This window comes from Gadus morhua, chromosome 20 (assembly GCF_902167405.1).
Source record: "Gadus morhua chromosome 20, gadMor3.0, whole genome shotgun sequence".
NCBI lineage: Eukaryota > Metazoa > Chordata > Actinopteri > Gadiformes > Gadidae > Gadus > Gadus morhua.
The window spans coordinates 18393366-18417601 of NC_044067.1; the positions used below are offsets into that span (position 1 = coordinate 18393366).

Genomic DNA, 24236 nt, shown 5'->3' on the forward strand with positions numbered 1-24236 from the left:
TAAGCAGTCTGATGAAATACAGCTGCTGCTGGGCTTTTTTAACTGTGGCAGCAGTGTTTAGAGACCAGCTCAGGTCAGACATCACCTGCAGTCCCAGGAATCGGTGGCTGTCCGCCCTCTCCACCTCAGTCCCTTGGATGGTAAGAGGCTGTAGGGGGGCAGGACTCCTCCTGAAGTCTGCTATTACCTCTCTAATTTTGGCTACATTGAGGATGAGGTCATTCTCCTCTCCATAGACGAGAATTTCCTCTATCACACTCCTGTAGCCTGACTCGTCACCCCCCTTGATGAGGCCCAGGATGGTGGTGCCATCAGCGTATTTGATGACAATGGTGTTATCTTGTGTGGAGGCACAATCATGTGTGTACAAGGTGTAGAGTTTGGGACTGAGGCAGCAGCCCTGTGGTGAACCTGTGCTGACTATGAGCTCAGCAGACACCCGCCTCCCCACTCTCACCACCTGTGATCTTTTAATCAGGAAATCTAGGATCCAGATACAGATGGGAGTCGGGACACCGAGGTCAGTTTACCAATCAGCTTACCCGGGCTGATCGTATTGAAGGCAGAGCTATAGTCCAGGAAAAGCATTCTGACATATGTTCTGCTGTTGTCCAGGTGTTGATAAGTGTGATGTAGGGCTACGGCCACCGCATCATCCACTGATCAGTTGGGGCGATAGGCAAACTGGGATGGGTCGACAGTGTCCGATACTGTGTCGTTTATGTGGGTAAGAGAACCAGCTTTTCTAGGCACTTCATGGGGGCTCAAATTAGCGCCACCGGCCTGAAGTCATTCAGCGTGGATGAATTTGGCTTTTTTGGAACCGGTATGATTATGGATGATTTAAATACTCGGGGGACTACTGCCTGGGATAGGGACAGATTGAAAATGTCAGCATACACACCCACTAGTTGTTCCCCACAGGCCTTCAAGACTCTTTGATGAACGCCGTCTGGTCCCATAGCCTTATGGGGGTTCACCTGCTTCAGAGCCCTCAGAACCTGTGTGTGTGTAACCTGGAAGGCAGTGTCTATGGAGCCACAGGGGGCTTTTGAGGGAGTGTCTGTGTTCAGACTGTCGAACCTGGCATAAAAGTTGTTAGGGCTGTCTGGGAGGGTGGCATCTCGGGTGTCTAGGGTCGTCATGGTAGTCCTGTAATTTGTAGCTGCCTGGATTCCCCTCTACATGCTGCGCGTGTTGTTGTTCAGGTAGAGGCTTTCAAGCTTTTGGGAGTGGGCCCTTTTTGCAGCTGTGATGGACCTCTCAAGCTCATACCGGGCTCTCTTATATTCCTCTTGATCTCCTGACTTGAAGGCCTCCCGTGTAATTCAGATGTTTTGTTTTATGCCCCCATTAAACCAAGGTTTTTGGTTAGGGAACACACGCACAGATCTTGGGGGGGCACATATAGACGTGATCCGGCTGATGTAGTCGCTCACAGTCTCTGTGTAGTCTTGGATGTTGTCTGTGGCATCTCTGAAGATGTTCCAGTCTGTGGCCGCCAGGCAGCCCTGCAGGCTCGCCTGTGCACTCCAGTCAGTCCAGGTGTTAACAGTTTTAATTGTGACTGGTCTCGCCTTGAGCCTTTTATGCAGGCCTTAGTATTATTGCTAGGTGGTCAGGTTTGCCGAAATGTGGTAAAGGTGCAGCGAAAAAAGCATTTTCAATGCTGCTATAGCATTGATCCAGTGTTTTGTTTCCTCTGGTGGGGAAAGTCACAGACTTGTACAGTTACAGTTATAGAGGTTACAGTGGTTGAAGTCTCCCAGAATGATGAAAGCAGCATCAGGGTAAGAGTTGTCATGCTCACTGATCGAGCCGTGCAGTTCTTTAAGTGCAGCCTCCTCCTTGGCAGAGGGGGGGATGTACACAGCGCACACAATTATGCATTGCAGTTCTCTGGGTAAATAAAACGGCCATACCGTCAGATGTTCTACGTTTTCCGAACAAGATTTGGAAATAATCCTGCAGTCCGTGCACCAGGATTGTTCGACATAGATGGCCGTTCCACCTCCCTGGATTTTACTGCTATCCCTAGCGCTCCGGTCCCCCCTGAAGACCCTATATCCGTTGAGTGTTATGGCCTCGTCAGGTGACTTTTCCCCCAGCCATGTCTCGCAGAAACACAACAAGGTGCAATCCTGGATGTCTTCTGCGTAGATATCCTTACATGAAGCTCATCCATTTTGTTTTCCAAAGACTGCATGCTCGCAAACAGTATGATCGGGAGAGTTAGCATCCCTCGGCTGGCCAAACGCCCGAGCCTTCGCTGCACTCCTCCCCGTCTACCGCGTCTCCGCTTTGGGCCGTTGTGGGTAGGAGAGCTGCCTACCGGTGGTTGGCATGGCGATGCGATGAGTAGCTCCGGGTAATCGCTCAACGTACTTGTGTCGAACAGGCCAGAACTACTGCGCTCTCTCAGTATCAGTAAGTTCGCCCGGTCGTATGTGATGTTTAGGAACTGTTTGATTGCCATAGTCGGCACTAAAAAGCGAGAAAAACATAAAAGACGCAACTTGACTATGGGGAGCTCCGCGACGTCGCACTCAGGGGAGCGCCATCACCATGGCGCGTCTGATGCCTTCAATTTTATCAGTATAAAAATCTGCAAACTCATTGCATTTCTGCGTGGAATGGAGATCAGGTGGAATTTGTGTTGGGGGGTTGGTCAGTCTGTCAACAGTTGCAAATAGGGTTTTTGCATTATTGGTATTGGTTTTAATTATATTGGAGAAAAATGTTTCTCTAGCACTTTTTAAGTCTAAATTGTAGGCAAGGAGGCTCTTTATAGATATCATGGTGAATATGAAGTTTTGTTTCATGCCAGATGCGTTCAACCTTCCTGCATTCTTTTTTCTGTGCTGTTACAGATGCAGATTTTCTCCAGGGTGCCTTTTGCTTTCCAGAAATCTATTTAACCTTATAAGGTGAAATGACATCTATGACTTGAGTTTTCTACAAGATCATCAGCAGAACATGGGGTGAGAGGTGGTAGAAAGGAGATGGCCTTTTTAAAAAGTACATTAGAATCTTCATTGATATACCGTTTTTTGACAGTATTTGATTTTGTCTGTATGTCGGGAATAAAATATATGTTAAAGAAAACACAAAAGTGGTCAGACAAGGAAGGATCAGTCACAGAGAGATCAGAAACATTGAGGCCCTTTGTGATAACCAGGTCTAGAGTGTGCCCCTTGCAATGAGTAGCCTCTTTCACATGTTGGGACAGTTCAAATGTGTCCAAAATGGTAAAACGTTTTTTTGCACACTTGTCATTCAAATCAACAGTATTAAAATTGACGTAATCGAAAAAATTTGCAGAGTATGTGGGTAGCCTGTAAACAATTAATAGGAGAACTCTGGGGGAGTATTTCAATACAGTACTAAGGTATTTGAATGATGGAAAAAAAATATCACAATTTGTCATTTGTGTGTAAACTTGAGGAGAGAGAGAGAGAGAGAGAGAGAGAGAGAGAGAGAGAGAGAGAGAGAGAGAGAGAGAGAGAGAGAGAGAGAGAGAGAGAGAGAGAGAGAGAGAGAGAGAGAGAGAGAGAGAGAGAGAGAGAGAGAGAGAGAGAGAGAGAGACATTGACAAGACAGCACGTTACCAATCCGATTTTTTTTATTTACAGTTTTTTTCAATTGCTTGGCTGATTGTGTCAAAACTCAACACACAAGCAAATAAGACAACAACACTGGGAAATAAACCATTCACATCTATGTCAAATTGAAACTCGGCTATCGAAACCTAACAATTCTTTGTAAAAATGGCACTCTGATGTCAAAATGAAACACTCTTGCATCATATCAGCAGCAACACACTGGTCTACTTTATATAAAACACTGCAGTCTTTCATGTTCACTGTTTTTATTCAATTCCACAGAGGGCACGTTTTCACCACAACCAAAAGAAATACTAAATACTGTACATTGCAGTACTGTACATTACAGTGCAGTAAATACAGTTTGAGCAAAAATAAATAAACCCTACTGTTCTGTGAACACAGGAAAACATGGCAATTGTGCATGTGTGGGCTTATGGATCATGCCGTCTGTTGGGGTCTGGCCATAGGATCTCATCAACATCACAAGCATTATTTTCTTCCGCTAAGCATCGGGGAAAATATTGCCTTGTGTGCCGAATCCATCCATGGATTGACCCTATGTTGATGTCTCCGCAGGCCTGTTCCATTGCCTGCAGAAGAGGCATGCGAGCATGTGGTTGGCGGTCATATACGCACCATCTCCAAGCCGAAAAGAATTCTTCTATGGGGTTTAGAAATGGTGTGTAAGGGGGCAAGTATAGGCCTCAAATTGAGGATGGTTGGTGAACCAGTTGCGGACCAGAGCAGCCCGATGGAAACTAACATTATCCCAGACAACAACAAACCTGGGCTGCTCTGGTCTGTCCTGTACAGCTGCATCGTGAAGTGCATCCAGAAATGTTATTATGTGTTCGGTATTGAAGGGACCTAGTTTGGTTTGATGGTGCAGTAGCCCTTGAAGGCTTATGGCAGCACACAATGAAATATTTCCCCCGCGCTGCCCCATCGAACAGGTACCTGGTACCTCTCTGAATGTATCTATGTGGTACTGATACAATGGCACATATTCAGCTGTAACTGGATGACACCAATACTGTATTGTAAATGTAAAGGACTGTAACACTTACCTGTACATATTCACGTCGAAGTCCTTTGACCCTGACACTCTTTCTCTCAAATGGGACCCTGTACAATTGCTTCATAGTAATGTGTGGCTTTACCAAGCTTCTTTTTTACAGTACTATATATACTGTACTTTACTGTATATACCATAGAAAGTACTGAAACATCTCAATTTAGGTTATCACAAAACTACCACTTTCGTTCAAAAAGGAGCATTAGCCACCCTGCAATACAGTACATGTGATACATATGGTACAGTACTGCAAATACTCTTGATACAGTCTGAGTAGAGAAGAAAATAGAGAGTTGAAGACATACCTGTTTTCCAGTCGGAATGTCCTCATTATGGATGAAACTGTGAAACGGCATAGATGAGGGTGGACTCTCTGCCCAGCTTCCCTCATAGTCAGGCCATGGTTTATGACATGGTCCACCAAAGTTGCTCTTATGTCATCGGAAATAATGTTCCGTGCACGGCCTCTTCCACCACGTCCTCCTCTATGTCTCTGTCCTCCTCGTCCTCCTCTACCTCTGCCTCTTGCTCTTGCTGCATCCATGCTTGCAAAGTTCTCAGACTGGCTTAACTGAGGCCATTTTGTATGTGGCTGATTGGTGTTCAGTTTTGGAAGAAAGTGTTTTCAGGTGTGTAAGTAAGTATTCTCAATTAACCAATGTGTTTAGGATTTTGAATAGATGTGTTTTAGCAATGGTACAATGCGACGTCATTGTTGAATTAAGTGTCTTATGTATGAAATAGTGTGTAGTGTGCAGGAGCAAGTGTGTTGCAGAAAGGAGCAAGTGTGTTGCACAATTGCAACCAAAGTGCAAAGCAGCGCTTTTGTTTAAGGAATGGTTACATGTGTTTAAGGTATAGAAACAAAAACTTCAAGTTGTGTTGCTTTGGTCTAAGCATGTGTCTATAGTGTTCAAGCAATTTAAAAAAACTAAGTGTGTGTGTGTGTGTGTGTGTGTGTGTGTGTGTGTGTGTGTGTGTGTGTGTGTGTGTGTGTGTGATGTGTTTAGAAATGTTTATTAAAATGCCTTTAGAAATGTCTGTTTGAGTGAAAATCTAAATCACGTTTTTTTTTATGCCCTGGCGTGTGGCCTTTGTGCCCCTCAAAGAATTGCCCTCCTAGGCTGCTGTGCTTTTATCAGTACAAAACACTAGCAAGTACTTTAGGATTTGTCTCTTTGATTCCCTGAAGAAGCCATCATCATCGTCATCATCATCATCATCTTCATCATCATCATCATCATCATAATTTGGATACTGGAATAACATTATATTGAAAAGGGTCCCTTAGTCCTTAAAATGATTATTTGAATATTATGTTATTGACGGTCATTCCTTTTTCTATTTCTTTATAGATTGCTAAACCGATTGGCCAACTCGGTCATGTTGGCCAATTGGAAGATGAATGTTTTTGGATGGTGTTGGATCCTGGCCCTTGTCCTCTGCATGCCGAGTAAGGTGAGCTACATTTGCAATGCGAAACTGTATAATGTTAATTAAAACATGCAGTGATATTAATAACCAACCTGGAGTGGACACATCTAGCCAGTGTTGTTTTCTCTCTCATTGAGCAAGGGTCATATTTTTATCTAGATTGTATGTAAATCAGTGTGTGAAGGCCCCTCCCAGTGGGCTAAATTAGGATACTCTTTCCATCCTGTTTTTTTTGTGGAATTACAGGGGAAATAGAAGATGGTAAAAAAAGTTTTTTCCAAGATAATATATAGTCAAAGAATTCAGATAAATCTTAGATTCCAGCCAATCTTACATAATGGAACGGATATTAAGGGTGTGTTGTGCAGTGGAATGGTTATTGATTATGAGACTTTTCTTATTGAAGTATAATCAAGATTCACCATTATTTTTAATTAATATTACTGACTAACTCTAGGAGAACATAAGGAGTCAGGGTTAGCAGAACTGCCCTCTTTAAGGTCTGCTTAATGGGAAAAGTAAGTGGGTAAATGTTAATCCCAGGTTGACGTCATTGGTCTGCCATGGCTGCAGGTTTTTGTGAAGGGGAGTCTGGAGGTGAATGAGACCCAGCAGCAACAAACCACCCAAGGGAAGCCTAAAATGGGGAGCAGCAACAACATGATAACCACTGCACAGTTTGAGTGCTATCAAACAATTATGAAGGACAACAACACCAAAGTCAAAGGTAAAAAGTTAGCATAGCATGGCATGAGATATAGAATAACATGGCAAAGTACAACATATAATAACACATGACATAGCATAACATGATAGCATGATATATAATAGCATAACATAATGCTTCCGCAAAATTACTTTTTTTGGTGGAAGTGTGCTTGCTTTTGTGAGAAACATAAGTTATACATGTAGCCCTTTTACCCCTATAATAAAGAGGGCTGGGCCCTAGGTTCTTCAATCAATCTTAAATTATTAGTTTTGATTTCCCATATTATGCTAACCATATAACACCAGCACCCTTATTACATATTAACCACTAAACACGCACAATATCCACACTACACGTATTTAGTAAGCCAACCAACAAAAAGGTAAGTAGTTAAAACGTTTACTTATTTGAGAACAATATAAGTGCATGTCACAGATCCCATATCGCACGTCCTATACAGGCTACAAGTGATTAACATTACTAACTAAGCCGGCACATAAAATAAACAAAATAAAACAATCCTTTACAAAAGAAAACCCCATCGCAGGCCTGTTGATGAATAGTCCTCTTCGCTCCTCCGAGCCAAAGAGAGCTCGGTCGGCTACCCACACGTCCAGGTGAAACGCGATGGGCGTCCTTGAAGGTCCGTGGAAGTCTGTGAGAGTACTGGGAAAGTCTGTGGAAGTCTGTGAGAGTACTGAGGAAGTCTGTGGAAGTCCGTGGAAAGGACACAGGCGCTCCTCACTGCTTGTCAATTGATTCCCTTCGCCTGAGCCAGGTCAGCCAACCCGCGTGGTCACACCCACTATCTCGTGCGGCGGTCCCTCGGAAACCCTGTGGCAGTAGCGTCGCTAGCTGCGTTAGTTAGCAGGCCACTGTTCAGCGACTTCTGTCAATTAACTGACTGGGTCGTATGTGAACCGGTTCCGGCGGAGCTTTCAAGTTTTCAAGTTTGTGTTGAACTTTGTCTTCAATCTTGTGTTGCGGACATGTCATCCAACAATCCTTCACCCCCTCATTAAAACTTCACCCCACTCCCCAACGATCGCTTTTTTTTTTCCTTCTTTTTCCAGCACGTCTCTCCTGCAAAAAAACTCATCGCGCCCCTTCCTGGCTGGATGGCCATATTACAGTTGAATTAAGCAAAGGATACAACAACATTTACAAAGTGTTCAACATTAGACAAACATCGACAAAACAGTGTGAAAAATAATAAACTCTTATATAATAGTGTTCTATTATAATTCTTTTGAATAACCAGAACCCGAATTTCAACTGGGTTACATACCTTAATTCATATGCACATTAGCCTGGCAAGCCAGACCCATATCGGAAAGATATTGGGTCTGGTCTCGTATGGTGGCAGTGTGGGCGGGATAAACGGTTGTCTTTCAAGTTCGCTCTGCACGCAATAGGATAGCGCTACAACCAATCAGAGCAACGTAGAAGGTGACGTAGTCAGAGCGACGGAAATTTCTATGGGGAAGTGTTGCGAATGGTGGATTGAGAGAATGGAGACCAACGACGAAACTTTGACAATATCCGGTCGGCAAAACTCTGAATACATCTTTCGAAAGTTCATGCAATCTCCTTCACAAACATGTATTATGCTTTTTTGCCATCCATCTCCTTGAGAGATGACTGAGTCTGAGGAAATGATTACATTTACCATTTTGGTTGTTTCGTCACTTCTCTGGTATTGCTGCCCCCCAGGTTCCAAGTCCATGTGTAACCGCACCTGGGACGGGTGGCTCTGTTGGGAGGAAACAAAAGCAGGCATTATCTCAGAGCAGAACTGCCCCAACTCTCACGAGGACTTTGATACTTCAGGTGAGATCTTGTGGCTATTGGATTAACCATGAGCACATTGTTGGCATGCTACACTAGCTGAATGAGAAAGTCACTGTGATATATGTGAAATCTTTGCAATTGGTTTGGTTTTAATAACTGCAACACTGTAAGGTTGCAGGTAATCACTCAAAATGAGACGGAATAATAAGAAAAATAGCTAGCATGTCGACTGAGCATTTTCTGAAGAAAAAGAGCCTGCAATATTCTGTGAGTAAACTGCTATGCTAATGCTAGCGTGGCTAATGGGTCAGCACGCTAAGTTTCAGATCCCTGGTGCCGCTTTGAAGCGGACTTGTGATTGATCTAATAATGGGTCTGATCGTTTTTATTTGATTGCGAGTTATGCCCCTTTTCCACTGACAGTACGAGCTGAACCCGCCACGACTTTGCATGGCATGACTGGGTTTGGTTCCAGGCACGTCGTTTTTCCATCTAAAACGTACCTCTTCAACATGTACCAGGTACCTAATTTTGGTATTCGAAATGCAAAAAAAGGCGGGCCGGATAAAGGCGAGTTGAGCTGGTACTGTCGGTGGAAAAGGGGCTTTATAGTGCCTCCTGCCGCCAAAGAGGTACTTTACTTTTTGAGGCCTGGTTCCGTGTGGTTTCTATACGTGTGCCAACCTTGACAGCTTTGAGTTGTTCACCTTCAGAATGGTTGAAGTCAACGTTTTTTCCCCATTTTCTTCCATTATAAAAAATAGCTCTCTGAGAAGCTGCAATGGTTATTTGAAATTGACCCTGTGACATGATTTACTTTGCTAATGATAAAAAACATGATAACATTAGTGTGGTTTGCTTTGCAACAACACTAATAAGTCAAAGCCAAATAAGCTTTTGGTGACCAAGTGGTTCCAGTAAGCACAAGATGAGCATCATAAATGCAAATTTTCCCTTTGACATACAGAAATGGCCGTGAAGATCTGCTCTGACAATGGCAGTTGGTTCATCCATCCCAAAAGCGGCAGGACGTGGTCAAACTACACCCGCTGCAATGCACATGCCGAACATGGAAAGAAAGTAGGTCTCTTGGGCAGTGGATTTGGTGTCCGATTCCCTGCCAAAATGTACTGGGTGCATTCACACACTGCACTATGCCTGGACTCGACTGAACCAGTTCAGTCGAGTTTCCGGTAGCAGTGAGTCTGACTGACTCAGCTGAGAACCATGCAATGGGTGTATTTCATAATGCGATTCACCGCTACCGGTAACGGAAACTGGACGGACTGAACTAACGAACGACTCCTCTTGGAGAACTGACTGACGCGAACTGGTTCACGTAAACAAATCATTAAATCCACCACTAGCTGCCATATGTTTCTGACCTCATCTGGTTCCAGCTCTGTGCTTGTATCGAGTAGGCTATGTGACTTATTAGCTCCGGCTTCCTCATATGTGTTAAAGATGCTGCCTTCTGTGGCTGGAGTAGTTATTACAGCTTTTATGTTTGATCCTGCTCCCTTCTGGCTGTGTGTAGTAATTACAGCTTATATGTTTGATCCTGCTCCCTTGTGGCTATGTGGGGGTAATGCAGCTTATGTGCTTAATTTACATAACATCCGGTAGCTAGCGACGTCAACGACTTTGATGGACTATTTCTCTGCTGATCGCTTATTTTCCCAATGATGGCCGGCGTTCTGTACATTATCCCTTACATAACAGCACTCTCTCTCTGCCAACAGTCTTGGCTGCGCATTCTCATCCAAATACGTATAGTTTGCGGTGGAGGAGGGGTTAGATATAAAGACCGGATGAGTCGCTGTGCTGTCCTTCGTCTTAATTGAAGGAGCAGGCAGAGAAAAGCTCTCTCCTGCTGGGCTTTCATTAAAATCAAATGCATAAAAATGTCGCAGCCAGTCCTGATGTTATATGATAAACGATGCTGAACCCAAGAGCAGACGGAGACGATGTTGAATTGATGAAAAAAGGGTTAATTGAACGAGGCGGGGGAGCAGGTAGTGGATGTGGTAGCCGGGGAGAGAGCGAGGCAGGCGAGCTGGAGTGAGGGATCCGGATAACTGCAGGCAGAGGAAAACAGATTTGGGTTGTGGTCAAAAAACAACAAGAGACGAGAGAGCGAGAGCAGGTAACAAGAATTACTGGAGCCAGGCATGTATCATTACCGCTGTTGTGCGTAGTACGATCTGGCACCGACAGCAGGGAATCCAAGGGTTTATGAAGGGGAGTTGATTGGAGATGAAGACCAGGTGAGCATGATTGCAGATGAGGGCCAGGTGTGAAGTGAGACAGACAGGAGGAGTGGCAGACCCAGGAGGAGGAAAACACAGCAGACTGCTGTGACCACAACAGTACCCTCCCCTCAATGGACGCCTCTAGGCGGCCTAGGCCTCTCTGGGTGAGCCAGATGAAAATCTCGGATGAGGGAGGGGTCGAGGATGAGACCCCGCGAAACCCAGCTCCTTTCCTGTGGCCCATAACCCTCCCAATCCACGAGATACTGATGCCCCCTGCCTTGACGACGAATGTCCAGCAACCGCCGGACGGTGTGAGCTGGGTGGTTGTCAATCAAACAGGGACATGCCGGTGGCTGCACAGGACATGGAATTGTGGGCATACTCGATCCAAGAGAGATGGTCGCTCCACGCAGAGGGGTTGCGCGCAGCCACACAACGCAGCGCAGGGGTGAATCTTCCCATCAGAAGCAGAGCGCTGGGACAGGACCGCCCCCACCCCCGTGTCAGACGCATCGACCTCCACGATGAACTGCCTGGAGGGGTCAGTTTGGATGAGAATGGGGGCAGACAAGAAAAGCCTTTTAAGACCAGAGAAGGCAGCCTCCACCTCAGGCGTCCAGGCAAATGGGAGGGCAGGAGAGGTGAGACGAGTGAGAGGGGCTGCAAACCTGCTGTAATCACGGATGAATCTCCGGTAAAAATTGGCAAACCCCAGGAACTGTCGCAGTTTCTTGCGGGAATCGGGAATGGGCCAGTCCGTCACTGCACTGATCTTCTCGGTACAGGTCCTCACTTGCCCGCTCTCAATGATGAACCCAAGGGAGGATACACCCAAGGAAGGATACAGAGGTGACAGAGAACTCACACTTCTCGGCCTTCACATATAATTTGTTCTCCAACAGCTGCTGAAGAAGTTGTCTGACATGCTGGAAGTGTTCCTCCTGGTTGCGAGAAAAAATAAGGATGTCGCCTAAATAGACAAAAACTGAGCGGTTGAGAAAATCCCGGAGGACGTCGTTTACCAGGTTCTGGAACACGGCAGGGGCATTAGTGAGGCCGAAGGGCATGACAAGGTACTCAAAGTGGCCGAGGGGGGTGTTAAAGGCAGTCTTCCACTCATCACCGTCACGGATACGCATCAGGTGGTAGGCATTGCGTAGATCCAATTTAGAGAAGACTGTAGCGCCCTGCAGCGGCTCTAATGCGGAACTGATGAGGGGCAAGGCATACTTGTTCTTAACTGTAATGCTATTGAGTCCCCTGAAATCAATACATGGGCGAAGAGACTTGTCCTTTTTAGCAACAAAAAAGAAACCTGCACGGCACCAACAGGAGAAGAGGAGGGTCTCATGAGGCCAGCCAAAAGAGAATCCTTAATATACTTCACCATGGCCTCCCTCTTAGGGCGGGACAAGTTATACAGGCGACTACTGGGCAAGGGAGCGCCGGGGAGGAGATCAATGGCACAGTCATAGGAGCGATGAGGAGGCAGGGTGAGCGCACAACACTTACTAAACACCTCTCCCAGGTCATGATAGATTGGGGGAACCAAGGAGAGGTCGGGAGGTTCCTGGGGCAAGGGAACACCTCCCTCTGCTGGAGACAGGGCAGATTGTAAACAGGTGGAATGACAGAATGTGCTCCAACTCACCACCTTGCCAGAAGCCCAATCAAATTGGGGATTGTGCCGCTTGAGCCAGGGAAGAAAGGGGAGACAGGATGACATGAAACTGAAGCATCTCGTGGTGATAACCAGAAACAATTAACTCAAGGAGCTTAGTACGGTGAGTAATAAGGGCCAGGTGGCGGCCATCTAAGGCGTTAGCATTTAAGGGAGAGTGTAATTGTTCCAAATGAATGCCCACCTGAGACGCAAAGCCGGCGTCAATGAAGTTCTCATCCACTCCCGAATCCACAAGGGCCGATACCGGAAAGGGATGACTGAGGGACAGAAGAGTGGCATCCAGCAGTGAGCGTGAAGAGTGAGGGACGGGGACGGGGGGGCCATGGCTCAGCAGGGCCCCGAGTCTCACTGCTGAACCCGGTCTTTTGGCAGTGACGGACAGGTGGAGATGAGATGCCCGGGCAGCGCACAGTACAGACACACTCCGGTCCTAATCCGATGAAGCCGCTCCGCTTGGGTGGGACGAGTGCGCCCCAGCTGCACGGGCTCCTCTTCAGTGACAGTACGCGTCACGGGGGCAGAGAGAGCAGCTCTCGGGAAGTGTGGAAAACAGGAAGCAGCGAGTGCCGGGGGCACGGAACTGCCTGTCCTCTCCCTACGCCGCTTGCGTAGGCGATTATCCAGCCGGATGGAAAGGGAGATCATTTCTTCAAGAGTGTCAGCCTCCTCCCTAGTAGCCAGCTCATCTTTGATTGACTCACAGAGACTGGAAAGAAAAAGCCCACGTAGAGACTTGTCGTTCCAGCCCGAGGGGTCCTGAACTCGACGGAGAACTCGGCTACACTGCGGGAGCCATGACGTAAGGAAATAAGCCGCTTGGTGGCGTCCCCTCCCTCTACTGGGTGATCAAAAACGTCCCTCATTTCAGTTACAAAAGGTCAAAATTGTCATTAACTGGGGAATCACTGTCCCATAATGCTGAAGCCCACGCTAATGCATTGCCCTTAAGTGACCCAATATCGTAAGCGATCTTAGCTCTTTCAGTGGGGCAGGTTTGGGTCTGCTGACTGAAAACTAAGGAACACTGGATCAAAAAGGCTCTGCACGTACCCATGTCCCCAGCGTAGCGCTCAGGCGCAGGAATGAGAGGCTCACGAGCTCGTGGCAGGTGTGTCGGGCGAGTGGGGGCAGGCGGAGGTGCCGTAGGCAGTGGAGGCGCTGTGCTGTGGGGGGCCAGTAAGTCCAATTGCGCACCCATCTGTGTGACTCGGGTAGCGAGATTCTTAAAAGCTTCCATAGCGTCCCGGAGGGCTTTGTTGTGCTCAGCAACCAGAGTGCCCTTGGGCGACGAGAGCTCCGAGAATGCTGTCAATGTCCGCTGGGTCCATCATGGCCAGATCGTTCTGTTATGATAAACGATGCTGAATCCAAGAGCAGACGGAGACGATGTTGAATTGATGAAAAAAGGGTTTATTGAATGAGGCGGGGGAGCAGGTAGTGGATGAGGTAGCTGGGGGGAGAGCGAGGCAGGCGAGCTGGAGTGAGGGATCCGGATAACTGCAGGTAGAGGTAGGGCTGTCGCAATAATCGCAAAAATGAAATATCGCGATATTTAGAGCAAGCCATAATGCTGCGTTCACACCAAAAGACACATTTGTCGCCCGTTTGCCTTGTCGCCCAAGTTTTGTGACGCGACAAATCATAATCCGTCGCTGTGCAAGTTCTATCTGGCGAATTTGTCGCACCACATCTTTTGCTCGCCAACGGTGCTTCATGCCAATTCATTCTCTACCATGGCCGAGATGACCAACATTGCATGTCTTTACCTGTTCTGGAAGAGGGAGAAACGTCGGAGAACAATATTATAATTATAAATATTGTAATGACCACGGAAGAGGCAGTGAATGAAGTATTGATTGGACAGTGATTCATTAGATACCACCGTTAATAAACCGTTTGAACAAACATGACCGGAAACCACAGCAACGCCGGTAACTACAACAAACCCCGCAAAGCCCAATCCCCACGAGAGCTCCCCCAGCAACGGCCATCCGGAGGCACACACAGCTTTTGGCCGGGATATTATTACAGATATTGTCTCACCCTCTTCCACAACAGGTAAAGACATGCAATGGTGGTTATCTCGGCCATGGTTGAGAATGAATTGGCATGAAGCACCGTTGGCGGGCAAAAGATGTGGCGTGACATATTCGCCTGATAAAACTTGCACAGCGACGGATTATGATTTGTCGCGTCACAAAACTTGGGCGACAAGGCAAACGGGCGACAAATGTGTCTTTTGGTGTGAACGCAGCATTATGGCTAAATAAAACCATTAACAAGTCTTGGTCTCGGATGTTGCTGAATACGTTAAAGTCCTCCTACAAAGGCATCCAACAGGGAGCACATACTTTTTGATTTAATGACACATCAGTAAATAGTTAATGTCCCTAACAATTTACACTAATGGCTTCTCAGTAATCTTCTCTCGCTCAATGTTTTTAACAAAAACGCACAATACTATTTTCTACTTTTGCCTCCAGACTGCAATGAATTTCATGTACTTGGCGTACTTTGGACATGGGCTGTCGATTATCTCCCTGATAATCTCGCTTGGAATATTCTTCTATTTCAAGTATGTGCGCAGAACACAAGTGTTTCATACACTTGACACTCTAAAAAGCTTTTCTAACTCCTCATACTAGTTTTCTATATACTGTATATATGTATAACTTTTACAGACACCGAAATATATATAGATACAGTATCTCACAAAAGTGAGTACACCCCTCACATTTTTATAAATATTTTATTAAATCTATTCATGGCACAACACTGAAGAATTGACACTTTGATACAATGTAAAGTAGTCAGTGTACAGCTTGTATAACAGTGTAAATGTACTGTCCCCTAAAAATAACTCCATTAATGTCTAAACCGCTGGCACCAAAAGTGAGTACACTCCTAAGTGAAAATGTCTAAATTGGGCCCAAAGTGTTAATATTTTGTGTTGCCAACATTATTTCCATCACTGCCTTAACCCTCTTGGGCATGGAGTTCACCAGAGCTTCACAGGTTGCCACTGGAATCCTCATCCACTCGTCCTTGAGGACATCACAGAGCTGATGGATGTTAGAGACCTTGCGCTCCTCCACCTTCTGTTTTAGGATGCTCAATAAGGTTTAGGTCTGGAGACATGCTCAGCCAGTCCATCACGTTTACCGCCAGCTTCTTTAGCAAGGCAGTGGTCGTCTTGGAGGTGTGTGTGGGGTCGGTATTATGCTGGAAGAGAGTTTCCGAAGAGAAGGGATCATGCTCTGCCTCTGATCATGCTGAGCGTCATATCCAGAGGTTGTAGTTGGTTTGGAAAATAGACGTAGGAGTGCTGCCAGTTGGTGCAGAGGTTAAAAGGGGTGGGGGGTCAGCCTGTCAGTGGGCAGACCATACACCGCACACTGCATCAAATTGGTCTGCATGGCTGTAGTCCCAGAAAGAAGCCTCTTCTAAAAATTATGCACAAGGAAGCCTGCAAAGATTTTGCTGAAGATAAGCAGACTAAGGGCATGTATTACTGGAACCATGTCCCGTTGTTTGATGAGACCAAGGTCAACCTATTTGGTTCAGATGGTGTCAATCATGTGTGGCGGCAACCAGGTGAGGAGTACGAAGACAAGTTTGTCTTGCCTACAGTCAAGCATGGTGGTCTGGGGCTGCATGACTGCTGCTGGCACTGGGAAACTACAGTTTATTGAGGGAATCATAAAGGCCAACATGTACTGTGAAATACTGAAGCAGAGCATGATCCCCTCTCTTTGGAAACTGGGCTGCAGGGCAGTTTTCCAGCATGATAACGACCCCAAACACACCTCCATGATGACTGCCTTGCTAAAGAAGCTGACGGTAATTGTGATGGACTGGCTGAGCATGTCTCCAGACCTAAACCTTATTGAGCATCCTAAAACGGAAGGTGGAGGAGTGCAAGGTCTCTGACATCCATCAGCTCCGTGATGTCCTCAAGGACGAGTGGATGAGGATTCCAGTGGCAACCTGTGAAGCTCTGGTGTACTCCTTGCCCAAGAGGGTTAAGTGCTGGAAAATAATGGTGGCCACACAAAATATTAACACTTTTGGCCATATTTGGACATTTTAATTTAGGGGTGTAGTCACTTTTGGTGCCAGCAGTTTAGACATTAATGGCTGTGTGTTGAGTTATTTTGAGGGGACATTACATTTACACTGTTATATAAGCTGTACACTGACTACTTTACATTGTATCAAAGTTGTATGTCTTCAGTTTTGTCCAATGAATAGATTTAATAAAATAATTACAAAAATGTGAGGGGTGTACTCACTTTTGTGAGATACTGTGTGTATATATGCAGTTATACCTGAAGAAAATAGTGTTTAGTAAGATAGTTAATTCATTCATTTGAAAGACAATGTCCTTATACTTTAGAATACATTTCAGAGCGGCATACTTAAATTGTTTTTTTCCATCATTGCAGGAGCTTGAGTTGCCAACGGATCACCCTCCACAAAAACATGTTCTTTTCCTTTGTACTGAATTCTGTTATAACCATCATCTGGTTGAAGAAAATAGCATTCAACCAGGAGTTGGTGCTGAGGAATCCAGTGAGTACTTGAGCAAAATATACCACCAAAAAATACAAGCTACTACATTTAACAACTCCGACAGTGATAACTGTTTGATCACAACATTTGATGAACAAGTTTGTACCAATTTCAAGCACGTAAAACAAGAAAACTAAATCCACGTAAATAAAAATAAATACTTCCTAATAATGGAAAAACACCACTTTTGATTTATCTCCTATGCATGCCCGTATGCAAGCTGCTCTTCAATCCTCTGTCTGTAGTGAAGTTGCAAATCAACTTGCTTTCAGATTTTTCCATGCCTCACTTGCAAGTCACATTGGATAAAACTGTCTGCTTAATGACTTCCTGTCAATGTACCTATAGCCATTCCTCTTGCTGTCCCCAGACAAGTTGCAAGGTGGCCCATTTAATACACATGTACCTGTTTGGGTGTAACTACTTCTGGATGCTGTGTGAGGGAATCTACCTGCACACGTTGATCGTGGTGGCCGTGTTTGCCAGGAAGCAGCACCTGATGTGGTACTATCTCTTAGGATGGGGTAGGTCATCACCATCAACTTCCATTCAAATAATCAGGCATGTCTTCTTGAGGCACCCCCATTTTACCATCAGGTTTGATGTTGTTCTGCGATTGCAAGACATTTACTAAATTTAACCATTATTGACATTACACGTGGCATATATCCACCCAGATCTATGATGGATACTCCGCCTACTGGACCCCCCCCCCCCTCTCCGTCCCTCGTCACAGTACAGCATGCCGTGAGTGATGCGATGCGCCTGTTGGCTGCGTCCACCTCCCGGGGTCTGAGCTGTGACACCTCCCCTCCCCGAAACCCTTCCCCCCTCCCACATGTGTTTGTGATGTTTTTGATATGTTGCTTATGTGCTGAGGTGTTTTTTGCTAATCCCTACACTGTGCCCCCCCTTAGAGGAGCATAGTTTAGGTATTCACTTTTTTTTCCCTCATTACCCTCCTGTTTAGCTTTTTATTTTACTTTCTAACGCGGGCAGCATGTTTCTTGTCAAACAAGCGCCTGACAGTCTCTCCGTCCTGTCTCCCCAAACTGTCTTTTATGTTTCTTGGACGGAATGTAACTGGTCTTTTTCATTGCTCTGTAACATGTGCAATGACATTAAAGTTTATTGATTGATTGATTGATAGATCTACCAACCCGAGGGTTATTCCATCAACCTAGCTAAAGGCAAAACCAGGCTTATTTTGCTTACACCCCTTGCCCACTGCATCCGTCCATTGACGGATCTCATTGACTTTGCATGGGGCGATCCCGAAATGCATTGTGGGTCCGTCCGTTCCGTCGGCTCTGTCTCTTGTGTTCAGAAGTTGAGAAAATTGTAACTTTTCAGGCTGCGACGGATCCGTCAGCCAATCAGATCGTGGCTCCCACAGCAAATACCACTCTCCCATCCGTCAGACACGCCTTCTGTCGTCCATTGACGGACGGATGTAGGAGGCAAGCTGCGTTAGCCTCACTACTTTCAGCTAGAGTTGCGTTCCATTAACGTGACTTAAGGGAATCTCCGCTAAGTAACCATGAAAACTTATCCGACCAAACTAACCTAACTGCTAACTGTCAGGGCCCTATCTTGCATCCGGCGCAAGTGACTTAGTCTCTGGCGCATGTGTCGTTGCTAGTTTACAACTGACGCAGAGCGTTCTTTTCCCACCACCGCCACTCGCCGGTAAATTAGGGATTGATCATGCGCCCCAAGGGGCGGTTCGGCGGAAGGAGGAGGCGTGTTCTGGCGCAAACGGTATTTTGCCGTTTCTGAATACCATTGCGCTACTGACCAGGAAATACCTGGTTTAAAGTCAGTGGCGCGTTGTTCAGATGCTATTTTAAGATACGGATTGCTTGTGCACCTCGCGCATACACTTTGCTTCTCCCATCTACCTAGCCGCACATTCTTGGTAAATTATTTGGGAACAGCTGATGCAGCGGTAATAAGTTGTACTTTTAAATCAATGCATCTGCAAACACCGTACAGCAAACACATATTTTCTTGACAGAGACATCGTGTAGGCCTACATGCCCATAACTTTTAGGATTGATGAGTATTTGATCGTGAAAAACATTGTTTTACCGCGAGTGAGTGTTAAAAAGAATAAAAGAATGCGGGCGCGCGTGTGTGCTCTGTTTAAACACACGCAAACTAAACACGTAACGCATAGAACAATCAATGGCAATGTCTATTACCGCGGGGACACATGCATATTAGGATAGCATACAATACTGATAAGAAACAATGTTTATAATGTACTGCGTATATCATTAAATAGAACCACAGTTACCGCATATCATATGTTATATCATATAGGGGTTTTTTTGCCGAAATTTATTTGAGGACTCAGTATTTCTGAAGTTGTGGAAGAAAACCCCTTATTCCATGTGTGTATTAGGCCATATTATTTGGCAATAAACTGAGCCATTTGCAGTTTGAAATTCATGTGCATCTGTCTCATCGGAGACTGCAGACGCGCTGTCAAAATATCAACTTGTCCGAGTCAAATGCGCTCATGGCTCTAACCCTACATGCCCACTACCTCCGTCAGTCAACGGACGTGGGAAGGCGTTGCTGACTGATGGGGGAGTAGTCTTTGCAGATGCATCCGTCAGCCAATCAAATCGGTTCGCCGGGTTCTTCCCGCTTCTTCCTGCTTGTTGCGAGGCAAGATGACCCGCTTTCCCGCTTTCCAGTATCGTCAGAGCCCGAGTCGCGTCACAGGGCTTAAATTTGCATACGCGATCTGATTGGATGACGGATCCGTCGCTGCCGAAAAAGTTGAACATTTTTCAACTTTCTGACGGAGCCAAAGGCTCCAACGGAACGGACGGATCCACAATGCATTGCGCGTCCGTCCCCATTCAAAGTCAATGGGGATCAGTCAACGGACGGAGGTAGTGGGCACGGGGCGTTAAAGGGGATGGGAGCTGGCACTCTCATTGGTTTGTTGGACGTTACGCCCAAACCACACCTACGGGTAAGTAGGCTGCTTCAGACCAACCCTTTTGACACTTGCGCCGCGACGCAAGTGTCATTTATCCGCCTGTAAAATAGCGATAGCGCCGTAGAACCGCCCACAAAGCTACTTGCGCTTTGCGCTTCCCACTTGCGTTTCAGACCGTTAAAATAGGGCCCTCAGGCTTACTTGATCGGTGTTTCAGAGAAGTCCATCTGTCAGAAACAAGTGTACCTTCAGAAGGTTCCGCCAAGCCTAGTCCTCACGATTTTGTCATGAATGTACGTATAGGAATTACAAACAGCCTATATTTTCACTAAGGGTCTAAGATTAGATGATGCAAATAAAATAATTAAATTAATTGCTATCTATTGCTATCCAGGATATTTTCTCAACACATTTTTAGACAAATATATGTATTCTATCCAATAGAAAATAAAAGGCATGAAAAGCTGTTTGATTTCTCCAGTAATCCTTCCTAAATTACTAAATGTGTGGGGATTGAACCTCGGACGAATAGGGGCAAGTCCGACACTTTACCTCGAGACTATCTCCCTGATTACAAACTTTGGTCAATATTCAATTTAAATATGTTGCGCTTAAAACTACTTATGCATTCAAAAGATATGCGATTTTATTGCCAGCCGGCCTCCCTGTTATTATTAATGTTAACGATGTAGGCTGGTAAGCAGATCTATCTATCCATCATGCAACTGGGTGAACATGTGTAAAATTGAGGCCCTTTTAATGTTAGAAAGGTTTTGGCTTATTGTAAAATAGTCATTTAATCATCATATATGAATTTGTTGGTACAGTAATTTGCTTATTTCCTACACGTATAACAGGCTAAATGCTGATTGACTGGAGAATAACTAGTTTTGATAACATATGGGCTGACATTCTTGGTTTTCAGGCTTCCCGCTCATTCCAGCTTTTATCTACGCCATTGCTCGAAACTACTACTACAATGACAAGTAAGTGAAGCATCATCACTGTACGTATCATAACTGGCTATTATGATGCTTTGTTTTCCCCATCCTCTTTCCTCTCTCTCTCTTTTCTCCATTAAACACCCACTGGTACACACTAAGCGACCAATCAATAAGGCGTCGCCAGTCTTTCCAAGTTGATACCACACAAAATACGTTGTGGGACCCGATCTCTAAGTGTGCAGGCGTGTCGAGGATATGTGATGTAATTTATTCACTTCCTTTAATTCCTCTTCCTCCTTTCCTGAAGCTGTTGGATCAGCGCTGACACCTCTCTTCTCCACATCATCCATGGACCCATCTGTGCTGCGCTCCTGGTGAAAACGTTTTCTTCGATTCTAATTAATAAGAAATAGGTTGAACTTGCTTTTCGTCCCTTTTGCTTTCTGATGTGGAGTAATGTGATTACCCCAAATGTTCTGATGTTCCAATCTGTTTTTTTTATGGTGCTGGGATTTGGGTGCCAAACTGCCATTTTGTTTGTGCGAGCAGAACACACCACTTTAAATGTGGTTTTAGTGTACAAAGAATATTACGCTAACAGTGTGTTAATCTCTAGGTGAACCTCTTCTTCCTGCTCCACATCGTGCGGGTGCTCATCACCAAGCTGAAGGTGAGCCACCAGGCAGAGTCCAGTCTGTACATGAAGGCTGTGAGGGCCACCCTGATCCTCATCCCGCTCCTCGGCCTCCAGTTTTTACTGCTGTCCTACAAGCCCGCGGGACGCGTAGCCTCCGAGATCTACGACTACATCACGCAAATCTTCATGCACTACCAGGTAAACCTCTGGTATAAAGTGGTGGACCCGGACACCAAAATCTGGTGATTTCTAGTGGTGAACTCTGGGCAGAGGGGAATACATTAAGACATTCCAAGCATGATCCTGCCAAATATCAGCTGAAAGATCAGTCTAAACGTCCATAACTGGTGGATCACGCAGAACATTGAGCAACTTGAGCAACAAGCTGTATCAGCTCAGAAAGAGTGCCTCTTATCACCACTCTGATTTTCTCTCGTTCACTTCCGATCTATCCCTTGTCTCCCTATAGTATATTTCATGTATTTATAAAATAAATATTTATATTTATACAGAAATAAATATTTGATGCTCCAAAATAATTGAGTTCAGCCCAGTAACTGACCCTACCTTACATGAATGTTGTTTGTTCAGGGCCTTCTGGTTTCCACAATCTACTGCTTTTTTAATAAACAGGTAAGTGTGTGTGTTCATTCAATTCATAACAGAGCTAAAGGAAGCAACTAAGCTCTAAGCTGTGAAAAGCAAGACAAAAGTTGTCTTGCTCTTTTTTGTTTGTCACGCTGTTTAATTCAAGATAAATCCCACTTGTCTTAAATATTTTTTTTACGTTTCAGTAGGTCTATGTACAATATATTTATTCTTCTATGACCACTAGTTGTTTTCACCTCAAGTAACATTTGGTTTCACAAAACGTGTTTTCGTATCTGTCTTGGCAGGTGCAAGGGGTTATACGGCTACGCTGGCAGCGCTACCGGATTCAGTCTGACGGCGGGCTGGGCTCCCAGTCCTTCGGCATGCAGTCGGCCACCTGCACAACCACAACATAGGTGCAGGGCCACAAAAGCATCAACGGCAACTCAGAACACAACAATCTTGAAAGCCGATAACCTTTACTCCTGAACCAATGGGGGATCTCTCTTCTCAAAGGCCCCAAAGCACAGGAGCCTTCAATGCCCGTCCACTCCACCCCTCCATTGATAACTCCTGGGCAGGTTGCTGCCTTTGGAGGTTCCTGCTGCCACTGATTTGGTCTAGGCCCCCTGCACAGTCCTAGGTCCACTGCATGGTTCTAGAGGTCCTGCACATTCCTAGGGCCACTGCATGGTTCTATTGCTGCATTTCCACCGGCGGTTGCACTTCGGCCCAGCACGCCTTGGCCTAGTAGTGAAGGTGTGGTTTAGCCCAGCTCAGTTACTGCTCACGTTTCCACCGCCGTCAGTACTCTTATAGTAGGGCGGGGTGTAAGCCTGAGGCAATAGCCGCGGCAGCTATGTAAGCATCGTGACCTCATAGCAGCCTGACACAGTGTAGCCTGTTAATAAATCCATGAAAAGAAGAACACACACACACACAATAAACAAAGTACAACAATGTTGGACGTCCAAGAAGGACATCAAACTTTTGCGCGACATTTTCTTCAATAAGCGAAGCTTTCGTTGTTGTCCAGCAATACCTTGTGGGTACTGTGTTGCACGGAAGTGACGATTCTATTGACCAATCAACGGACGGCGTGTGTAGATCAAACTTGTTGGCACCCTTTCAGACATCTCAGTTCCCCAACGGAGGAGTACTGAGAGATGAGTACGGCTCATCATGGCTCAGTCCGGACCCAGCCCACTTTTGGCGGTGGAAATGCGAACATTGCCGCACCTTTGCATACCGTACCGACCTGCACCCGCCGGTGGAAACGCGCCATATGGCCACTGAATGGTTCTAGGGGCCCTGCAAAGTCCTAGGGCCATTGCACAGTCCTAGGGCCACTGCACAGTCCTAGGGCCACTGCACAGTCCTAGGGCCACTCCATGGTTCTAGGGTTATGAGTGGTTGTAAGGCCGTTGCACAGTTCTACGGCCAATGAGGGGTTCTAGGGCCGCTGCATGGTTCTAGAGCCGCTGCACAGTTCACAGCCACTGCAGATTTCTAGGGCCATTTGATGGTTTTAGGGCAGTTTAAAGGGGACCTATTATGCTTTTCGACTTTTATGACCTATAAACGTTGTTATAATGATTGATAGTCATGTTTAACCATACACAAAAAAACAATGTAGATTTTCGGGAAACTCTTCCTCTCATCTGGGCGCTTTCAGCCTTCTCTTTCAACGCTTCTCCGCCCCCTCGCCCCCCTCCTGCCAACCCAACTCCGTTGTGATTGGTTAACTTCCTTGAAGCGCGCGCGCGGGCAGATTTGACCAGGCATATGGGGGCGCGGCAGGAGTGCCTCTACGTAGAGGATTTCCCGGAAATGTGAACAAGTGAATCGCAAACGTTGTCCCGAGTGCTTAGTGCTCTGCACAGCCACCCCAGACTGTCAGCAGGGAATACGTTGAAATGCATGTACGTCATTATTTAACACTTTAGTATGGTTAAACATGACTATCAATCATTATAACAACAT

General features: G+C 45.8%; 1 protein-coding gene across 2 annotated transcripts in view; it reads left to right on the top strand.

Annotated features, from left to right (window-relative positions):
• The window catches only part of LOC115532782 (calcitonin gene-related peptide type 1 receptor), a 48765-nt gene extending 24854 nt beyond the window's left edge, over nt 1–23911 (top strand). The window contains exons 2-13 of one of the 2 annotated variants that reach the window (XM_030342662.1): nt 6036–6138; nt 6688–6841; nt 8537–8653; nt 9582–9694; nt 15037–15128; nt 16999–17125; nt 17496–17649; nt 21007–21067; nt 21333–21399; nt 21642–21860; nt 22254–22295; nt 22559–23911. In XM_030342662.1, the coding sequence (XP_030198522.1) occupies nt 6064–6138; nt 6688–6841; nt 8537–8653; nt 9582–9694; nt 15037–15128; nt 16999–17125; nt 17496–17649; nt 21007–21067; nt 21333–21399; nt 21642–21860; nt 22254–22295; nt 22559–22669 (1332 nt within the window). In that variant the 5' untranslated portion in view covers nt 6036–6063 and the 3' untranslated portion in view covers nt 22670–23911. The remainder of the gene's footprint in view (nt 1–6035; nt 6139–6687; nt 6842–8536; nt 8654–9581; nt 9695–15036; nt 15129–16998; nt 17126–17495; nt 17650–21006; nt 21068–21332; nt 21400–21641; nt 21861–22253; nt 22296–22558) is intronic. The other variant, XM_030342663.1, reaches the window with a different exon arrangement.
• Nucleotides 23912–24236: the final 325 nt, after the last annotated feature.